The 20,494-nt window shown below is 33.0% G+C and overlaps 1 protein-coding gene across 4 annotated transcripts in view; it reads right to left on the bottom strand.

Moving 5' to 3' along the window:
* Positions 1-20,494, bottom strand: part of EDEM3 (ER degradation enhancing alpha-mannosidase like protein 3) — an 80,563-nt gene that overhangs the window by 41,100 nt on the left and 18,969 nt on the right. For all 4 annotated transcript variants that reach the window (XM_082472780.1, XM_082472781.1, XM_082472782.1 and 1 more), the window contains 9 exons: positions 16,659-16,771; positions 15,540-15,693; positions 12,523-12,657; positions 10,085-10,190; positions 5,037-5,134; positions 3,283-3,408; positions 2,996-3,079; positions 1,528-1,611; positions 863-987 (listed from right to left, as the gene is read on the bottom strand). In XM_082472780.1, coding sequence (XP_082328906.1) covers positions 863-987; positions 1,528-1,611; positions 2,996-3,079; positions 3,283-3,408; positions 5,037-5,134; positions 10,085-10,190; positions 12,523-12,657; positions 15,540-15,693; positions 16,659-16,771 — 1,025 coding nt within the window. The remainder of the gene's footprint in view (positions 1-862; positions 988-1,527; positions 1,612-2,995; positions 3,080-3,282; positions 3,409-5,036; positions 5,135-10,084; positions 10,191-12,522; positions 12,658-15,539; positions 15,694-16,658; positions 16,772-20,494) is intronic.

The following is a 20,494-nucleotide window of genomic DNA, read 5'->3' as shown; positions in this document are numbered from 1 at the left end:
TCCCAATCTGCATTTCACATCCCTTTAGTATGTTTCATAGCACATATACAATGCTTTAAAGCCTGTTTATCTGCCTGCCCCAGTGATTCAATGATAGAAAAGACATGTCTTTTTATCTTTAATTTTCAAAACCTAGCATAACTCTGGCACATAAGACACCTCAGTAAATATCTGTGGAATGAACCCTTGCTAACCAAATGCACAAACAAACTTTAGTGTTCATTTAGAAATGTGTTGCTATGTTCTGGACAGTTAAAATAACAGAATCAAATGATCTCAGAATAACTGGAATGTTAGTGAATATCATATTAACCAAAGGGTTCTTTTCATATCTTGAATACTCCATGTCAACTACATCTATCCAGTATCCAATGAAATAGAAACTGCCAATGGTCCTCCCCAGCTCTCCAAGTCAGCAACAGAATAAGAATATACACATTAACCACGATATTGCTTTTGAGGAATTCTTGACTGAACAGGAATCATAATCCAGATCATTAGTCATCATCTTGATAATTTCTAACATTTTACATAATATAAAAAACTATTAACAAAGAAGAAAACCCCAACTTTCCTAATACTCCAAAGACCAAGGTTCTGATGTTTAACAATCATTTATTCATCTATTTAAAAATCATTTGAGCACCAACTATATGCCAGGAACTATGGTAAAAACACAGACTTTTCAAACAATTTAAAATAAGCCTATTCAAGAGAGTTTAAAAAATAAGCAAAATGAACTAAGGTTTGCATCTTCAAATACCCTTTGTAAAAGCATTAAGCTGATCTGAAATCTGACTAATAATATTTTGTGTTGTTTCAGAGTTACCCTGAGGAAAGGGGAGGTTAGGAATTGTTTTACCTGTCCTCATGACTTCCAGTACGAACATCCTTCATGGCAGCAAATCCGCAAGGCACTCTAGCATATTTATTTAAATTTTCAATAAGTGTTTTCCCTACTTCAAGGTAGTAAGGATCTCCTGTAGCCTATTAAAAAGGAGAATATATGTATACATATACATAGCTTACATAGTACCATATAACCATTTATTTATCAAATATTTATTGAGTACCTACTAGGTGCCAGGCATTATATCAGGCACTGGAACACATGTTACATAGAACCTAGTTCTGAAAGTAAGCCATGGATCTGCTTTATGAATTTCTTAAATACACAACTGGAAAGCTGCACAACTGTACACCGTAGGCTTTGGATGCAATTTCTAAGGCCCAGAAAGGTTGCCTGATTAAAAGAAGGCAAGAGACATGCTTTAGAAAGCAGCTCTAGAATATAAAATTTCTCTTTAAAGAAATGCTTTGTAAATATTTCGAAAAGGCATAAAACTTAGATGTCAATTCTTGCATCTTTCAATAACTCTACGAACTAGGTGAATAAGAACCATGATATATCCAACCATTATAACATTAAACAAGAACTTTGAAAAGCCGATACTATTACTATAAGATAGTGAGTTATCCAACAGAGAATAGGAGCTAAATAGCAAAAAGAGAGTTAAATTAGCTTACTTTATACAAGAAGTAGGTACTTTCTGCAAATTCTGGCCTTAAAGGATGTTGAGCCCAATGCACCCTGAAATCTGTGGTAAATGCCTAGACAAAACAACACACAAACAGGCATAAAAATGTGATTTAAAAAAATAAGTAGTTCTAGAATATATAGTAGTATATAAATTAGATCACAAACAAGAAAAAATAGTTAAAATATTGATAACAATTTTCATCTATAAAATGAAAATTTTCACTGCTTAAAATCACAATTCATTTTTGTGAAGGCTGTTATTTTTACCAATTAAATGGAATTGCTTTTTTAAATGATCACTTTGGCTATTAGGAAGCTTAGGAAAAACTATGACCTTAGTAATGCCACTACACAGGTCCTCACTGTCTGCATAATTGTGTTCTCTTCTTTTTCCTTATCTCCACTTTTTCCTCTTAATTATTAAGTCTCTCACTCTCCTATTTCTATTTTAGCATATGCTCTCTTTTTTTTTTTTTTAATTAATTAATTTATTTATTTATTTTTGGCTGTGTTGGGTCTTCATTTCTGTGCGAGGGCTTTCTCTAGTTGCGGCAAGCGGGGACCGCTCTTCATCGCGGCGCGCAGGCCTCTCTTGTTGCGGAGCACAGGCTCCAGACGCGCAGGCTCAGTAGTTGTGGCTCACGGGCCTAGTTGCTCCACAGCATGTGGGATCTTCCCAGACCAGGGCTTGAACCCGTGTCCCCTGCATTGGCAGGCAGATTCTCAACCACTGCGCCACCAGGGAAGCCCTGCTCTCTTTTTTATGAGTCTCAAATCCTCTGTGGCTTGAAACAAACACTTTAGGAAGCCTTCTAAATTGGTGAGATGCTTAGATATCTCACAGAGGGTAGTCAATAAGTAGGGATAGAACAAGGCCATACAAAATTTGGAAATTTTTAATGGTACATTTCTGGAAAGCCAAAAGGTATGCTATTAAAATCTTATGGTATCAAGTTAGCAAGAATACTTATTACTAACATATAAAAACCAGGGAGAATAATTCTTAAGCAGCGTGAAGAAGAGCTAACATTTCCAAACTTCCAGGGAGCATGTGTGATCAGCAAGATTATGTTCAATGTATATTGTTTTCATAAAATAAGCTTTAGCAAATAAAAAGTACAAAAGTCTCCCTAGCTGGTGGGTACACGTAAAAGTTAGAATGAGACACTGTGCAATGCCATGGATTAGAAAAGGTTGAGAAATACCAATTTGGGATTTTTTTTTAACATTAAATTAGCAAACTATCAGTATTATCCTAAACTAGACTTCTCTTAATACACGAGGAAAAGGAAAAACATATACAATACTGTGAAAACCAAAAATATATTAATTAAATAAACTATTTAACCAGGAAAAATGAAAAAGAACCAACCAACCTTAAAGATGGCATTTTCTACCTTTAAATTAGCAATCTATAGTATATGTAAATTAGAGTTCCAAAGATGATTTGCTTACCTCTGGTAGAAAATTGTGTTTTTTAATCACCTGATATAACATTTCATGAGTTTCAATAGCAGGTCTAATATCCCCCTTTAAGACCTAGAAACCAACAATAACAACAAAATTATCCAGTAAAATATGAGTTGACTTTATCTATAATCATTATATAAACAGAAAAATGTAGATTAATACAATTTTGAAGTGTGACTCTGTTTTGGTAATTCAATTTTAGAGATCACAAATGCACTTAATTATAATCATTTTACTTTAATATTAAGAGAATTAAAAGAGGTTTTTTTTACCTGCAAACCTGGAAAAAAGGCAAGCAAAGCATCCATCCAAGTCCGAGCATTCAGCATTGGCTTGTGGATATGCACATCAAGTAGAAGAGGTGGCTGGCTTATGTACCTCATTATGGCATCATAGTGCTAAAAAAGATCACAATATGTGTTCATGAAAGTAGATGAAAAAAGCTGTACTATTCTAAACACAGCATATCATTAAATATGTGAAGAAATGAAACCCGAATTTACATATGAATAAATTTACTAAGTAACTGTTAATTAACTATGGAAATAGTTAAATTCCTTTAGATGGAAATCTTTGTAAAATATACTATATATACTCCCCTATGTTCTTAAACTCTGATGCAGAATATTAAAAACTATAGATAAAATGGGACCATCTGAAGGGTATAGACCTAAACATCACTATCCTGCAGGATTGTGGCCCAAGGATGCTCTTACGTACCCTTGAAATATAGTTACAGGCTTCTATATCATAGAATTAGTTTCATTTTCTCCTTTGTCTAGGAAGTTTGCTCCGTACGCAGCTAACGTAACATTCTGGTGCTCGTCTACCTATAAACTAATGCATCTCATCACTGTTGCCACTCTTACGGTCCACTGCCTCTGCCTTTTATGGTCTTAAAAACTCTTTTCCCCTTCTTTTATCTTCTCCTAGATATTTCTCAGCCTTGACAACAACAGGTTGAGCTGTCAGAGTCAATGAATGATAACAAACCAATAAAAAAAAAAAATCTGTCCTCATGCACCTCAAGAAAGTCTTGTTATAATCTAATAAATGATATATTAAATGATATATGTAATAGTGTTTCTAAAAGTGTTCAGTGATGACTTATTAGGACTTTTACTAGGTTCTTTCCCTAACTCATCTATTATTTATTAACTATTATTGAGTACCTGATAGATCTTAAAGCACTGTTCTAATCACTTCATATGCATTAGCTCATTTAATCCTCCCAATAAATAGTACTAGCATTCCCATTCTGCGGATAAGGAATAGAGGAAAATAGCTAAGTTACTTGCCCAAAGCCACAAAACCAGTGGCACAACCAGGATTTAAACCCACACAGGAGAACTCGGATACTTTTAACCACTATATTGTACTATCTCACAATAATGTGGCTGAACTCACGGGTGGGCAAAGAAATGGTAAATTATTTTGAAAAGAATGTACTGACACAGCTGATGAGTTTACTATAGTTAATTTCAATTTGCTTTAATTACAGACAAAGGCGATCCAATAGGGTTCAATAATCTCTCCCTTCTCCCCTAAAAACATGCCTGTGAGTCTGATCGACACTTAAGACTTACAGACCTGCTTTTGAAATGAATACTCACTGGTTTGTTCAAGTCTCCAAAGCCCTGCACACTTGGTGTGGTCAAGGACTAGGCCAAACTTCCAAACTATTCCAAAAAGAATTAGAATCCAAAGGAGAAAGCTTTGGATTTCAATAAATTCTCTTCCTTGTATAAAAGATTAGGTAAAACTCAAATCCACATATTTTATTACTCACTGGAAAATCTTGAAAACTTCTGACGATAGATGAAAATAAAACTACTTTGTAAACTAGTTTTTGAAATGTATGTAGTGTTTACCCTGTCCCTGTCCAACATCATCAGGGAAGACTGACCAAAAAACTACTACACATTTAAAAATAATTTTTCAGAATGTCACCTAGATGATTGAGTTTCTATCAAAATCTGGCAAATTAAATTGGCTCTAAACTTAATACAAAATTGGAACAACTTACTGTATTAAATCTTTCCAGAAAGCTGTCATCTCCAAGCAAGACATAGGCTTTCAACAGATATTCATAATATGAATCAATTCCTGCTCCAACTCCACTATCTATGGAAAATACATATAAATGTGATTTTTTTATTAAACAAGTCTTAAAAATTCTTCATAGAATACAGTAACGGTACTAGTACACTAAGAAACATTAGTCTAAACACGAAATTGTTGAAAGTAAAAATTACACATTTACAGTAATATTAACCTTACTATATGAATAATAGTTCCTTCGTTGATAATAGATTGTATGTTAAAAAAAAAATCTTGCTTTGCAAAATTGGCTACAGAAGTCTTATTTTAAAGTCTTATTTAAAAGCAGGAGATACTAGTTTTAAGAATATTTTTAAAGCTTATTTTCTTAATGAGGAACTTCAAAGAGGAAGCACTAGCAGGTATTATTATGCAATTACTGGATCCTTAATCGCTTAGACATCAATCTTTACAGTTATAATAGATACGAAAACAACACTGCTGCTGTTTGGAGGTGACAGTTCTAATTGCTGAAGTTAGCACAACTGCTGGCTTCTTCCTCCAAGATCATCATAGAGGACCAAAGAAAGAAAATAACAAGAAGAAAACTGTAAGAACTTGGTGGGGGATGGAGGGGGAGGGCTTTTTTCTGGAGCAGAAGGCAGCCGGGCATAGCTATGGAAGGATCAAACAGTAGAAAAACTGCTGGAGCTTTGCTCTTGCTTCTCTCCTACCACTGCCTTAAGATACAAAGTCTCCTCCCATACCTGCTACAACTCAGATCTATGCCCCAGGTAGCCTCAGGAATAAAATCAGGGCACCACAGAAGTCCTGTGTGAGGAACTGAACTCAAAAAGAGGTGGGAACTAATTTTAGACATTCTCTTCCCCACCCTTTCCCCTCCAAACTCTTAAGGCTGGTGAATCACAATCTAAATTATAATTACAATTACAATCTTAGAAATCCCTATACTCAGGGCACACTCCAGGCCAATCAAATCAGAATCTCTAGGCGTCCAGGCATTGGTATTTTTAAAAACTTCTTAGAATTCATCCCTAAGATAACTGGGGCTGATAGAGATTGGAATTTGACCTCCCCACAAAGTAGGTGACAAGTGAACATGAACTTATAGGACAAAAACATTTAAGATGCATGACTTTTTAAAAAGAAGAAAGTACTGGAGTAGGAGTTTATCAGAGGAAGAAAATATTAGAACAGGCAAACCAAGAATTTAAAATTAGTCTAATAAACACACTAAAGAGATAGGGAAGATATTAGCAACACAAAAGGAGAAGAAAATAAATTTTTAATTGAGAAGAAATTATGGAATAAAAATATAACAAAATTCCATAATAGACGGGATACATAGCATCTAGGATACAGCTGAGGAACAAATTAGCAAACTACAAGACTGCACGTAATAAAAGGAATTGCAAAAAGAGATAAGTAAAAATGAGAGATAAAATAACTTCTTAAAAAAGATCAACTTTCAGCAATTAAAAACACAGATTTTAAATTGAAAGGGCCCATAGAATACCAAAAGGAGAGATAAAGAAAATTCTACGCATAAAATTATTGTGACATTTTCAGAAATTTCTCTTTGTCATTGATATTCTTAATTTTCCAGAGAAAAAGGAGATCACAAATAAGGGCATAAAAATCAGAATAACAGATTTTTTAACAGGATGTAAGAAAACAATAGAGTTATATTTTCAAAGACTTGAAAGAAAAGAACTTGAACAGAAAATTATTTACAGCCAAACTGTCTCTCAAATATGAAAGCATAATAAAATTATTGTTAAGACATGTAAGGCCTCAGAAGCTATTAAAAGCTACTGAAAACAGTTTGGGATAAATACTTATATAAGAAGAGAGGCAAATCTAAGAGATGTTGCAAGAAATATACAAAGTACAGGTGACAAAATACCTTGTTAAAGTTTATTATCTTTAAAGAAAGAGGGAGGGGGGCAGCACTAAGACCAAAAGAAAAAAGAGAAAACATTCATATTCTAAAAGAACTAAATATCTATATGATATCAACATAACAGAGGATAAGGGTTGGAACAGAGGGAAACAAAAGGATGGGAGAGCATGCTAAAGTTCATGTCTCACTAGGAGGTAAATATAGCTTTCAATTAAAAACAAAAGGATTAAAAGGAAACAGAAAAGGTGAGACACACTGAAATAATAAGATAGTATAAATAAACCCAAATATATTAAAAATACCAATAAACATGAATGGACTAAATTCACCAATTAAAAGACAAAGACTGACAAATGCATTTTTGTCAGTAAATCTGTAAAATCTATAAATTTTACAGAAGGTACACTTATGGCATGAGCACCTGCAAAAATTGAAAGTAAAAGGACAGAAAAAGACTTATCAGGCAAATATTAAGCAAAATAAAGCCAATGTAGCTGCACTACCAACATATTAAGTAGACTTTAACACAGTATTATTAGAGATGGTCACTACATAATGATGAAAGGTTCAACTAAGAAGAGACAGCAATTTTAAATGAATGCACCCAATACATAAAGCAAAAATACAACTACAAGGAGATACTAATAGGTCCACAATCATTGCCAGAAATTTTATCCACCTTCTTTAATTCTTAATATGTCCAGCAAACAGAAAATCAGCAAGGACCTGCACAACATTATTAACTGAGCAAACTGACATATATAGAATTTTATAACCAACAATTAGAAAATATATATATTTTTTCTTAAGCACAAGTGAAAGCTGACCATGTTCTAGGGCAAAAAGATAACCTTAATAAATTTCAAAGGATAGGTATCATATAGATCATAAGTATCATATAATATCAATAATATTTTTTTAAAAGCACAAGTAACCCAATAGAAAATGGACAAAATATAAGAACATCCACATTAAAAAAAAAAAAAGGAAACATATATAGCCAATAAATACAAAGAAGTGTTCAGCATCATTGGTGATCAAAGAAATACAAATCTAACCACTATGGGAAATCATCTGTACACCCATTTGATTGGCAAAATCTTTGAGTCTGACAATGCAAAGTGTTGGGAGAGGATGCTGATCCACAGGATCTCTTTTATGTTGCAGGTGAAAGTGTAAAGTGGTGAAACAACTTTAGAAAACAATTTGACATATCTCTTGAAGTTGAACTTTAACTTATCCTACGACCTAAAAATTCTACTCCTAGATATACAGACAAAAGAAACTTTTATACATGTATAACAGAAGAAACAAAAATATTCACGGCACTAGGGTTCACAAGAGTAAAATCGTAGAAACAACCTAAATGCTCATAAATAATGGTTTATTCACACAATAAAACATTATGCAGCAGTCAAAAAAGAAAGAACTACATGCAACAATGTGCAAGAATTTTAGAAATATAAGTTTAAGTGGAAAGTCTCAAAAGGTCTCATATGACATGATGCCCTTTTATAAGTTAAAAACAAAACAAAAAATGTATTTTTAAGGAATACATATAGATGCAATAAAACGGTACTAAAACGAAAGCAAGGGAATGATCAATACAAGATCAGAATGATGGTTATTTCAGTTAGAGACAGAGGTATGAGATTACAGAGGTATGGAGAGTCAAGGACCATATGCAGAAGTAGTATGTTATAAAGTTAGTTGCTTTTATAATGGATGGTCCATCTGTGGGTGGTTACTACATTATTAAAAATGACTAAATAAAATAGGCCATGCATGGGCCAATGAGGAGAGTGAAATAAGAATTAAGAAAAGAAACTGAAAAATTCTGAAGCCAGGATTCAGATCAGTTTCAGGAAGGGACCATTTAGATAACACTTTGAAAAATTTTAGACAATAGTGAATAGAGGCAATAATTTTATTTTAATATGTTCAAATTAATATTTATATCATTTTCATTCATTTAAATATACGCAGTTATTTTTTATTTTATATATAACATAAGCCTTTAGAAAAACAGAGAAATGTGTAAATTAGACAATCAAATCTCATTAGGAATAGTCTAGTATATTTCCATTTGTCTATGCCTGTTTTATAGGGGTGTCTTATAAAGATAAAATATTTTTTATATGATCTTACATCCTGTTTGTTCATAAAACATTGTTATATGCTTTGTCCCCTGATCCAATTCAATTTAAAAACTTACTATTTCAACACTGATGTGAAATAATTCTCAAACACTGATGTTATTCTTTACTGTTGATCACTTAGACTGTTTCCAAGTTTTCCACTACTACAAATAATTTTATGTGATAAACATCTTTGGGAACAAATGATTTTCTACCTTTTATATTGTTTCCTCAGGCTAGTTTCCCAAGAGTGAAATTATTAATCAAAGGAACTAACATCACATTAGTGAGCACTTACTTCATAGTAAGTGTAGCATATGCCAGGCAGTTATAAGTTCTTTACATTAACTCATTTAATCATAATTCTAACTGATTCACTTTGCTGTATAACAGAAACTAACACAACATTGTAAATCAACTATACTCCAATAACGATTATAAAAAAAAACAAAACAAAATCATAATAACTCTATCACGTAAGTACTATTATCCTCATTTTACAGATACAGAGGCACACAGAGGTTAAATAATTTGCCCAAGATCACATGGGTTCAATTCCAACAATATGGATCCAGGGTCTATGCGCTTAGCTACCATGCTATATACTATTTCTGGAGGTAGGAAAAAAAACCATAAGGGTTGGTGATAATATTAAATACAGATTTTCACTTAATTACACCTTGATATGAGATGGCTGAGGTATTCTGATCCTCTAATCTTCAAAGAAATTAGCTGTATTGTTTCATCTATAATGCTATAAGGCATGAAATAGGACACTAAGCTATCTAGAATAAGCGTGCTATTATTTGGCACCAAGGAAGAAAATTTGGCTACACTGGTTAAAATTCTAGCAATCTTGTGAGAAACTATGCTTTATACTGTCGTAAAGACTATTTTAACAAATAAAAATCCTTTATTTCCCAACCATTTTGAGGATGTCAAGGCTTAATTTGAAAAGCCCAACTTACATACCTTTTCGTACCCAATCTCCAGTATGAATATTTATAGTCACGCCCACTAAATTACTACTTCGCTGTCTTTTCTCCCAGAGAAAATCAAGAGCTTTTCTTGCATATTCCTATAATAAAAAAAGAAAAGCATACTTGAAGAATTGCATATCTTTGGCAAACAGGAAACAAAGAAACAAAAATCAAAGGCCCATAGTATATTTTAAGGATTAAATAAAATTCCAAAGATAGTCACTTATAACATACATTAAATTTCCTTACAAATCAAAAATACTGGCTCTTTCAGCCAACTGAGTTTAGTTAAAAAGATGCTATTTAGTGCCAATGATCTCACTTTGAGACCATCCTTGTTCATCTACTCTTGTAGTACAGGTCTGCATTCACACACATGTATTATTCAAGTAAAAAGAGCTGGCATAATTAAATTAACTTATTAAAATAATTTCTATCTTTTAAATGCAAAGTGAAAATCTCCTTAGATACTCTAATTTACAAAACTGGAAGAGAATTTCAAAGTTGGTATGCCATCTTTGAAACAGAATAGACATTTCAAATCCTACATTTTAAACAGCCAGCAACTTCATTAGTGAAGAGTAAGTAAATCAACTAGTATTCATTTGACAATACCAAAATTATAACCTTATAATAACATTTTTCTCTTCTTTTTTTCATTTATTTTTGTCCCTTAGACACTAAATTAAAATTATTTCTGGTCAAATTCTTGGCTTTGGATGAAAATATGTTACAAAATAAAAGCAAAGAACATGTACAAAAGAGTTTCTAAGTTAAAATTAATGTCAGAGCATGAATCTACTCAGCATTGCAGAAGTACTTCTATAAAAGAAATCATTAAACCAATTTGTCACTCTGCAGATTGAAGAATAGGGTGTAAAATAGTGTTAATTCTTGACTATTTATGCTGAATTTTTTAAACAAAGCAGATTGCAACTTTACTTAATGGTATAATTTCAGAGCTGGAAAGTTTCATAAAGATTACATTTCCCTATTCCTATCTTATAGTTAAGGAAAGAGGCCCAGTGAAATCAAAGATTTAACAAAAGTTTAAAACTGAATTATAAGACAACTAATGAGAATTCAGATCTCTTTATATAGCAATATATTAGACCAAAAAGTCAACAAACTTTTTTCTGACAGGGGCCAGACAGTAAATACTTTAGGCATTATGGGCCATTCAGTCACTGTCACAATTACTCAACTCTGCCACTGTAGCACAAATACAGCCATAGACAAAAATAAATAAATGAGCATGGCTGTGCTCCAATAAAACTTTATTTACAAAAACAGACAGTGGCTGGATTTCACTTCAGACTGTAGTTTACCAGCCCTGTATTAGCTTGAGTCTCTGTCAATTGCATTAGGTTGCTTCTCTTATAATAAATCACTGTACATTCAAGAAGTTAAAGAAAAAATCACAGTTTTAAAATATAAAATAACCCAGTGAAAAAAGGTTGGGCTTTGAATTCAGAAAGGCATGGATTCTAATTCTGGTTCCACTCATTCACCCTTTAGTCAAGTATCTTTGAACCTCACTTTCCTCACGTGTAAATGCATCAGTATCTCAGAGTCTGTAGGCCAAATTAAATTAGAAAGTATGCAAAAATGACGTTTTTGTAAATGAAGGGAAAATATCAGTCAGCAAGTTATAGAACAAAAATTAAACCAAACAAGATAAACTTGTCCTTAAGACACTTTGAACATACAACCACACAAAGACCATTTAACTTGTTTTATTTACACTCAGATCCAAGGTCTCTAATGCTAGCATATAGTCCCTATTTATGATTGTTCTATGTGTACCATTTGCTGAATTTTTAAAAATTCTTCTAAGTTATATGTTTGAAAAATTGGCTGTTACTATTGCACTCCAATGACATGGTTAAACAATTAGCTAAGATAAAAAGTGCAAGACATAGCTAGTCCACAACAAACTATTCGGGGGATATTAAGTCTTTGGATGATGAATAATATTTCCCCTTGGAGTAAACAAACTTACAGATGAGACTTAAGTGCAAAAAACAAACTCAATGAGACTTAAGTGCAAAAATTTCACTATGTTTTAGAAGATTAGTGAAGTTTTCAGAAATGAAATAGACCATCTAGAAGTCTAACAATAAAACACAGAGATAGTATTTCATGTAAGACATTTGTGATATCAAATTTCATATAAGTAATATGGCTAAAACATTTTGTAAGAATAAATCTAAAAATTTACTTTATAGTTCGTGAACAAAATGCAAAGTTGTACTTAATATAACTTCTATGTTTTTCACAATTAAAAACTATGTGCTGGAATTTAGACAAAAAGTTCACTAAAATAACAGAAATCATCCAGTTCATTATCTTAATACTTGATCAATGAAGAAAAGCTATAAAGTTAGTTATGCCCAATACCCAGGAAATCAAAGACTACGGAAAGCAAACCTCAAATATCGTTGCTCCTGTGAATCGACTTAAAGCAGCAAACTCAAGGATCAAGGTACCTGCACAAGCTGTACAGGTATCTGTTTCAGTTCCTGTCCGAGCTTCCGGTTTTCTGATACCAAACTTTAAATTAATCTAAATAAAATCAGAAGATTATCATTAGCAATTATCAAGAGGTAATGACTTCTGGATAAGAAACCATTTTTCAGTCAAGACTTTTAATCAAGTCATGAAAATAACTGATAAAATAACTAAACACTGAAACTTTATCTGATGATCACTGTCACTTTCCAATTAACATCTAGGGAAGTACATTCTAAGCACATAATATTCATGGGATAAATAAGTTTTCACTTAGCTCCTTCCTCAATGATATCAAAATTCAGTATCATTATAATAATTACACAGAGGAAATACCTTCTATAACAACACTGTTCTCTGGACAGTTTGAACTAGTTAGTACCAGAATAGGAAACCATACCAGTCCTAAAAGAAATTAGGTTTAATTGAGAATTTGTGAAAAAGCAGTACTATATTAAATAGTCTTTCACAGAGAAAAAACTAATTAAGTTATAGTATATATTTAAAAGGAGATTAAAATTTTATTTACAGGTTTAAATAATTTTGAAATATAGAGTATATTACCTTGCTGATGGACTAACAAATAACACAAAGGAAAATTTTTCAGCCGGCCAAATAATACCACAATATAAACCTGGATTAACCAGAACCAACCTGACCAGAAACTAGCTCTAAGGTTTTATGTGAGTTTAAAAAAATGACCATTGACTATTACAATAGCATTTCTGTCCAGCAAACACTTCTGAGTTAAACCCATTAATGCAAATGCTATCAATTATGTATTCATATCCAAGAGAGGTTGATTGTACAAATTTTCATGAGCAAAAGAAGTATTTACTAAGTGTGTTTAAGAAAGGATGGGAAGGCAGTTATTTTCTACCTATAGTCCTCTTCTAAAAAAATAATCTTTAAAATTTTCTTGATACTTCAGAGGATAAGAAAATAATACAATTTTCTTTGTTTTACTATAATGCTGTTAGTAGCTTCTGTTTCAATTTCTTGTCTGCTTCTCATGTTATGGCAAAAGTGAAGACATGCCAGATTCGTCAAAATTCAGCGTCTCCATTTATAACAAAAACTAAAAATATTTACTAAAAGTAAATTCAATTAAATAAACATCTAGATGGTTTAAAATAACTTTGCTTTCAATTTTAATATGCTAAGAAAACAAAAAGATTAACAAACAAGTTTAAACCACACTAATAAGCAAAGAAATTTCAAATTTTAAACCACACAAGCAAAGAAATTTCAAATTAGAACATGTTTCCATTTTTTTCCTCCTTAAACTGGCAAAAGAATGATAATATACAGTGTGGGCAGCAGTACAACACATGCACTTTTACACAACACAGGAAGTATAAAAGTAGAACCTTTCTGGAGAGTAACTGATCAGTAAGTACACAAAGCCTTAAAAAGCTCTCCCCGTTTTATGACTTATTATTTTCTCTTCTAGTAATTTATCCTAAGGGAGAAATAAGTTAAAAAGATGCATATAAGGATATTCAAAGAAGAGCTGTTTAAAAATATCACAAACTAGAAATTTAAATAAGAAATTTAATACTAGTCTGTTTCTTAAAAAAAAAAATTAAAAAATGGTGCTGGTCACGATCCACTAAATCAATGAATGGGTAAACGAATGAGCTGCGACCTCCCCGTTTGAAAAGCACGTTATATCATGCTGGATCTCCAGTCAGAGATTTCTTGATGGAGGAAATGAGTCTTATTTATATTGGTAGAGAAGTTACTCCAGCAAGCCAAAAGGCATGGAAATGAAAACAAAAACAAAAACAAAAAATCCCTAGGTGTTTTGGGGAACACAAATAGATTATTTAAGCTGAAATGGGACATTCGTTTCATTGGAGTATGGGGTATGAAATAACTTCAGAAAGAAAGTCTATTGCCAAACCATAAAGAAACCTGAAAGTTAAAGGACATTCAGTGCAACAGGCAGAGTCAGTAAAATTCTGAGGGTAGAGTAATTTGATAAAAGTTATGTTTTAGTAAGATTAATTTTTTAAGTCTCTGAAGCAAAAACCAGAGAGAAAAGAGTAAAATAGGTATTTATAATAGCTTAGGAATAAAATTATATTAGTTTCAACAAGCATAGCAGCAGTAAGAAGAGAAAAAAATTAATAGAGCTTGGTAATGGCTGAGGTGTCTGGCCTGGATAAGAGGGAAAGAGTAATAGTGTTAATAAAGAATGAAATATATCAGGAGAGAGTTCTTTCCATCTCAATGGCTTCTTTCCCTCTGTCTTAAATATAAAATTTTCTTGGGGAGAAAACAACAAAACTCCCTCAACTGACTCTGCTGCCAACTCTCTTTAACTACCAACATAGAGGGAATCTCAAAATGAATGGTCCTATACTTTCACCTACTTTGAATCCTTCTTCCCCCTTTATTCTGCCACATTATATCCTTCAAGGCTCTGTTTGCACCTAATTCTCCTAATGTTTGCTGGAACATCTCCTTTTGAAACTCTCTTTTTAGGAATTTATAATACCTTACACTACTCTGTGGTTCTCCTCCTCAGTCTCCGAACAATCTCCTTTTCACTGCTCTACTTCCTCCTCATTCCTCTCTGTTCTATATTCTCTTTATACCCTCTCCTCTGGAGAGTTAACATCTACTCTTACTGCTTCCACCATATCTTCTGCACAAATAATTCCGTGCCCAAATTCCAGTCTGGCATCTGTTTCTTCCTTCTGCAGCATTATCTATTGTGTTATGCAATGACACATAAAAGGCTTTAACTAAATTCTCACACCATTCAAATGCAAATTAACTGAAATGTCAATATAAATTTCTTACATAGCTTGAAGCATTTTTTTTCCAGCCTCAAGCAGGTGAGGAACAATGGCTGGATCACAAAAATTGATTTTTTTATAATAGCGAAGAAGTAGACAAAGACCGCCATATTTTTCAGAATTACTTACTCTTGGATAAGGAAGGCCACTGGTAGTATTGAAAGCTGGTAAAAGTTTGTAACCCAATTGCTTTGCCATTTGGAGAAGTTCATCATTGTACCACTGCATGTACTCGCCTTTTTCTTTCAGCATGATGGCCAATGAGTGTCCACCCAAAAGACCCCTAAAATCACAGAGGTGAAACATTAGCCACATCGTACAGATACTTAAACATCATCACCTAAAAAGATGTGGGTATCTTATTATCAACAATTTAGAGTACATAAGGAAAGATCACAGAAGGTCTTAACTTCTTCCCTAACTCTGGCTACTCATTTTGTGGCAAACCATATTACATAGCCAGTATAAAAAAAAAAAAAAAAAATCAGATGTTTTATCTGTTGTAAAGTGTTTGGCATTCTTAAATACCTTAAATTTTCTTAAAATAAAAAACATCCTAGAAATCATTTATCTTAACTAATTTAACAGATTTGATTTTAAGAAATTTTAAATTTAATTATAGCATCATGAAATCTCTGACTCTTAGCATAACATTAAAAAAAAACCAACTCCCCACTCTGTATTAAATGTAATAGACTAATACACTCTGTGAAAAACTACAAAACTATTTCTTAAATTTAACTGAAGAATAGATTCACTTTGTCTGAAAAAGGAAATGAGTTACAATAACACAAAAGTAACCATTAAATATAAAACTACATGTTGAAACGTGAATTAATAAATCCTGTAATTTCTGTGTCCCAAGAATATTTCAAACTGTTTAGTTCAAAGGTAATCCTATAAATTCAGTTTCATTTGGCTTGAAGAGGTGCTGGTTAAGGTTAGTAAACTAGATAATCTGGCGAAAAACCTGCGACGTAGCTAATACTCAAATATTCGACCTATAGTCAGTCCTTTTTTAACAACAAACAAAGATTGCCTTTGATTTGAGTCTACAATTATTCCCTGTTGCTCTCTGTGCCTCATGTAATGAAGGGTCATCCCCCAGACTCTGTGTTGTATAATACCCCAACTTTTATCTTTTAAACATAAGAAATTTCTTGCTTTATAACCATCAAGAAATAAAGAGTGTACCCTTGGCTTTTCTGTTATTAAAATTAGAGCTTTAGTGTCGTCTCACATACTTACCCAAGAACTCTGATGTTTGTTTCAAAGACTGATACAACTACATCATTATCTAAATTAACATCTCTTAAAACTTTTCTCACCGCATCTTCAAATTCTTTAGTTTTATTTAATACCTAGGAGAAGAAAATTATTGAAAACAAAGTCCTTTTCGACCAAGACATAGAGAAATACCCTCAAAATGAGCTGCTAATAGCAAGTTAATACCTTAAGACTCTAAAAAGTAACACATACAAAAAACTTTTCCCTTAAGCCTATTATAAAAATGTGATACTATCTAAAACTGAAAAAAATTAAATGCTTATTTATATTGCAAGGAATCTTTATTTAGACACACTGAAATATCACTAGGACTTTAAAACAATCATCACCCGAACTGCTAGCTGGTGTGTATGACCCATGACTTAGAGCCACAAGAGGTGAGCTCTACTGGGATTTGGCTTCCAAGTCAAAACAAAACAAAAACCACCCTATTCACCAAACATCATTTAAAAAGTTGCTTAGTCTCAGAAGAAAGCACATCCTTCAACTGATCCGAAATCATACACCACTTGCCATCTTCACCCCATGGATGCCGTAGCCCCTAACTAAGGAGGCAGTGCAATGTTGGGGTCAAGACCAAGCCCTGATTTGAATTCTGGTTCTTACTTCTATCTCTGAGCCTGTTCCTTCATCTACAAAAAGAGGAAATACCTACTCTCATAGGTTTGTTTTCCTAAATGAGGTAATGCATGTACAGTACTTTTAGTAAAGCGCCTGACTTAGTTAAGTGCTTGATACCATTACCATTATTACCATCATTACCATGAGGGTCTAGAATCCTAAGTTAAGAACTCTGTGGATGCTTGCAATGAACTCCATGAGGGGGGGGGGGGGTCACTGTCATTACACAGGTTGCTTTAATTTTTCAGTCTAAATTAAGGCTGCACAAGTAGATGTTACTTAGATCCCAGGTCCATTAAAAGTGGTTTCCCTTTACTTGACTGTTTAATCTTTTTGTTTGATAATATTTTATAGTGCTTTCTCACTTGATTTGATACTTCACTAAAAATTCTAATTTAGGTATAAAACATTCCACATAAGAGTGTCTGACTAAAATTCAAGTAAAAGTAAAATTTAGGGTAAGCCTTGAGTAAAATATAATACAAAACCTGATATTAAATTGAGTGCTTTCCCTTCTTAATCTCAAAGTCCGTGTAAATTCTGCAGCCACAAATGCAGATGCGCACAGCCCTCTATCACTTCTAGAAGGAAACACAACTGTTCTACTCACTCCTCACACACACACCCCTTCTTAATATCATTTTGTTCATTTTATTCCTCCAAAGTCTATCTCCCGAGAATTGTTCCCAAGAATAGTACCAGTGCTATTTGTTTCAAAGGAGAATAAAAATGGGAAGAGAGTTCTTTGTCCATAATTAGCTAAAAATTCATTCTAACAGCTCCATTAGTTGATTAGTTTCTTCAGCACCTAGCTGATAACAAAGAACAAACTCAGGTCTCTTCCCTACCCCCATTATCTTTAATTTGTTCAATATCTTTCTTTCTGTAGATTTCATGGCAATGTTGAATTTAGTGGTAAATTTAAAGTTTTAGTGCTTGACTTCATTACAATCAATAGAAACTAGATGGCTAGAATTATGAACAAGAGTTTAAATTGAAAGATCAAACTATGACAATAGAAGTTCTACTTAACATATTATGGTATGACCAAAATAAAAACAATAAGGTTATATCCTGTCCCAAGTGATATGTCCTCTAAGATTTTCAAATAAACAAACCACAAATCAAAAAATGATCACAAAGTAAATTAGAAATATTAATAGTTGTATTGATAAAATGTACAAGATAACTTTCCTTCTAAACATAGGAAAAAACTTCCAAACTACTTTAGTTTCTTCTAATTCTTCTGTTTAAATAGATAACTATTGATAGATATCTTAGATATCTAATCTAGGTCCTTCTGAAGTGAAAACAGGGGCCCAGAGAAGTTAAATAATTTGGCCAAGGTCACATATCATATTAGGTGATCACTTCTTGGTACTCCTGGCTACGAGGAGTTAGAACTCAAGTTACACCAAACATTACTGAAAGTGTGGTCCACGGACCAGCAGCAACAGCACCACCAAGTGGCAACTTACTAGAAACACATGTCCTTGGGCCCCATCTTCAGTCTACTGGATCACAATCTGCATTTTATTTTAGCAAGATCCCCAGATGACTTGTAGTACACTGAAGTTTAAAAAGCACTGCATTATTACACAGTGGTTCTCAAAGTTTAGCATACATTAGAATCATCTGGAAGCTTGTTAAAAAAACCAGACTGCTGGGCCTTACTCCCAGACTTTCTGATTCAATAATGTCTGGGATGAGGCCCTACAATTTGCATTTCTAACTAGCTGCCAAGTGATGTTGATGCTGGTGGTGCTGGAATCATATTTTGAGAATCAATGTCAAAGTGGTATAACTTCAAAGCAGGATAGAATCTTTATAATAATGGCTGCTCAATTAGAGACCAACAGATTTCTAAATATAGGAAAGTTATGCAGCCTAGAAGCACATTTTCTCCTTCATTTCTGATAAAAATTTTAAAAACACAGAGAATATCTGAGGTCCATGTTCATAAAAATCAGTAAGAGCTTACACAGAGAGATGATGGAGAACCTACTGTATATAAGGATAAAGCCAAGATGACAGAATGAGAAACAAACTTAAGTCCACCTATGGTCTTTCCTAATACACAGCTACTGCTCCTCACTCACTCTACCATATCAAGATAGACCTGATGTGCATTATCCAGCTATACTTATAAATAAATAACACCACTTAGTTTCTCCCAGGGTGGTAATTTGTGCCTCCTGGGATACTTGTTTATCTTTTTCTCTTCTATTACAGCAGAACACTATACCAAAAATAAGGACCACTAAACCAAAAATAAGGTACACAATATTCTCTCTCATTCTCATAGTCATTATAATATGGTTCACACATTCCTTTAATCTCTGAAAAATGAAGTCACAACTTTCAAAACCCTGATACAGCTAAAAAGGTCTAAACAACCATGGTCTTCTCAACAAAAAAGCTCTTCTCAACCATGGCTGAATTTTATAAACAAGAAGCTTTAGAGGAATAAATAATAATGCCCAGTCCCACTCCAGGAAAATTAAATCAGAATAACTTGAGAGAGAAGTATATTTTTTAAAACTTCACAGGTAATATTCCCAAGGTGCTGATATAGTTGATAGTCTCTGGTTCAAAAAGAAAAGAAAAAGAAAAAAGAATCACCCAGTGAAAGAAGAATGTAGAATCAATACTGGGAAGAAAAGCCCGGTTCTGAAAAATTTCTGCCACCACAAAGATTTTTCGTCTTTTTAAAAAAATATTAATCAATACTTCAGACATTAACTCAAAGTTGAGAACTATGCCTTAAGGAAAATCCTGAAACAAGCCTAATTTTTATACCGTAAATGATCTGAGAGTAAAGAACTAGAAAGATACTACCTTTAGAAATCATGACATCTGGAACTCAATCATTCCCCTCTGCCATCACAAACTGTCCCCAACTAGAATTAATTTAAATGATTTTGTATCCCATGAGGTTTAAAAGGAGTGCCAAGTAGTGATCACTTGGTGCTAAAAATCACTTCTGAGAAAAAATTAAATTTTTAATGAACATAATACATAAAAATTCTAATTTAACAATTTTAGTATGATTGTGGCATGTCTTTCTGGAACAAGAATATCAAGGGCATTTTCTAGAATTACTTTCTTCCAATATCATCAACCTCCTTGTCCAAAGGGAAACAACCTTCCTGATTAAGGGGCGATCACATAAGCTG

This window comes from Balaenoptera physalus (genome assembly GCF_965194825.1).
Source record: "Balaenoptera physalus genome assembly, chromosome: 1".
Taxonomy (NCBI): Eukaryota; Metazoa; Chordata; class Mammalia; order Artiodactyla; family Balaenopteridae; genus Balaenoptera; species Balaenoptera physalus.
This window is presented reverse-complemented; position numbering and strand designations above follow the sequence as displayed.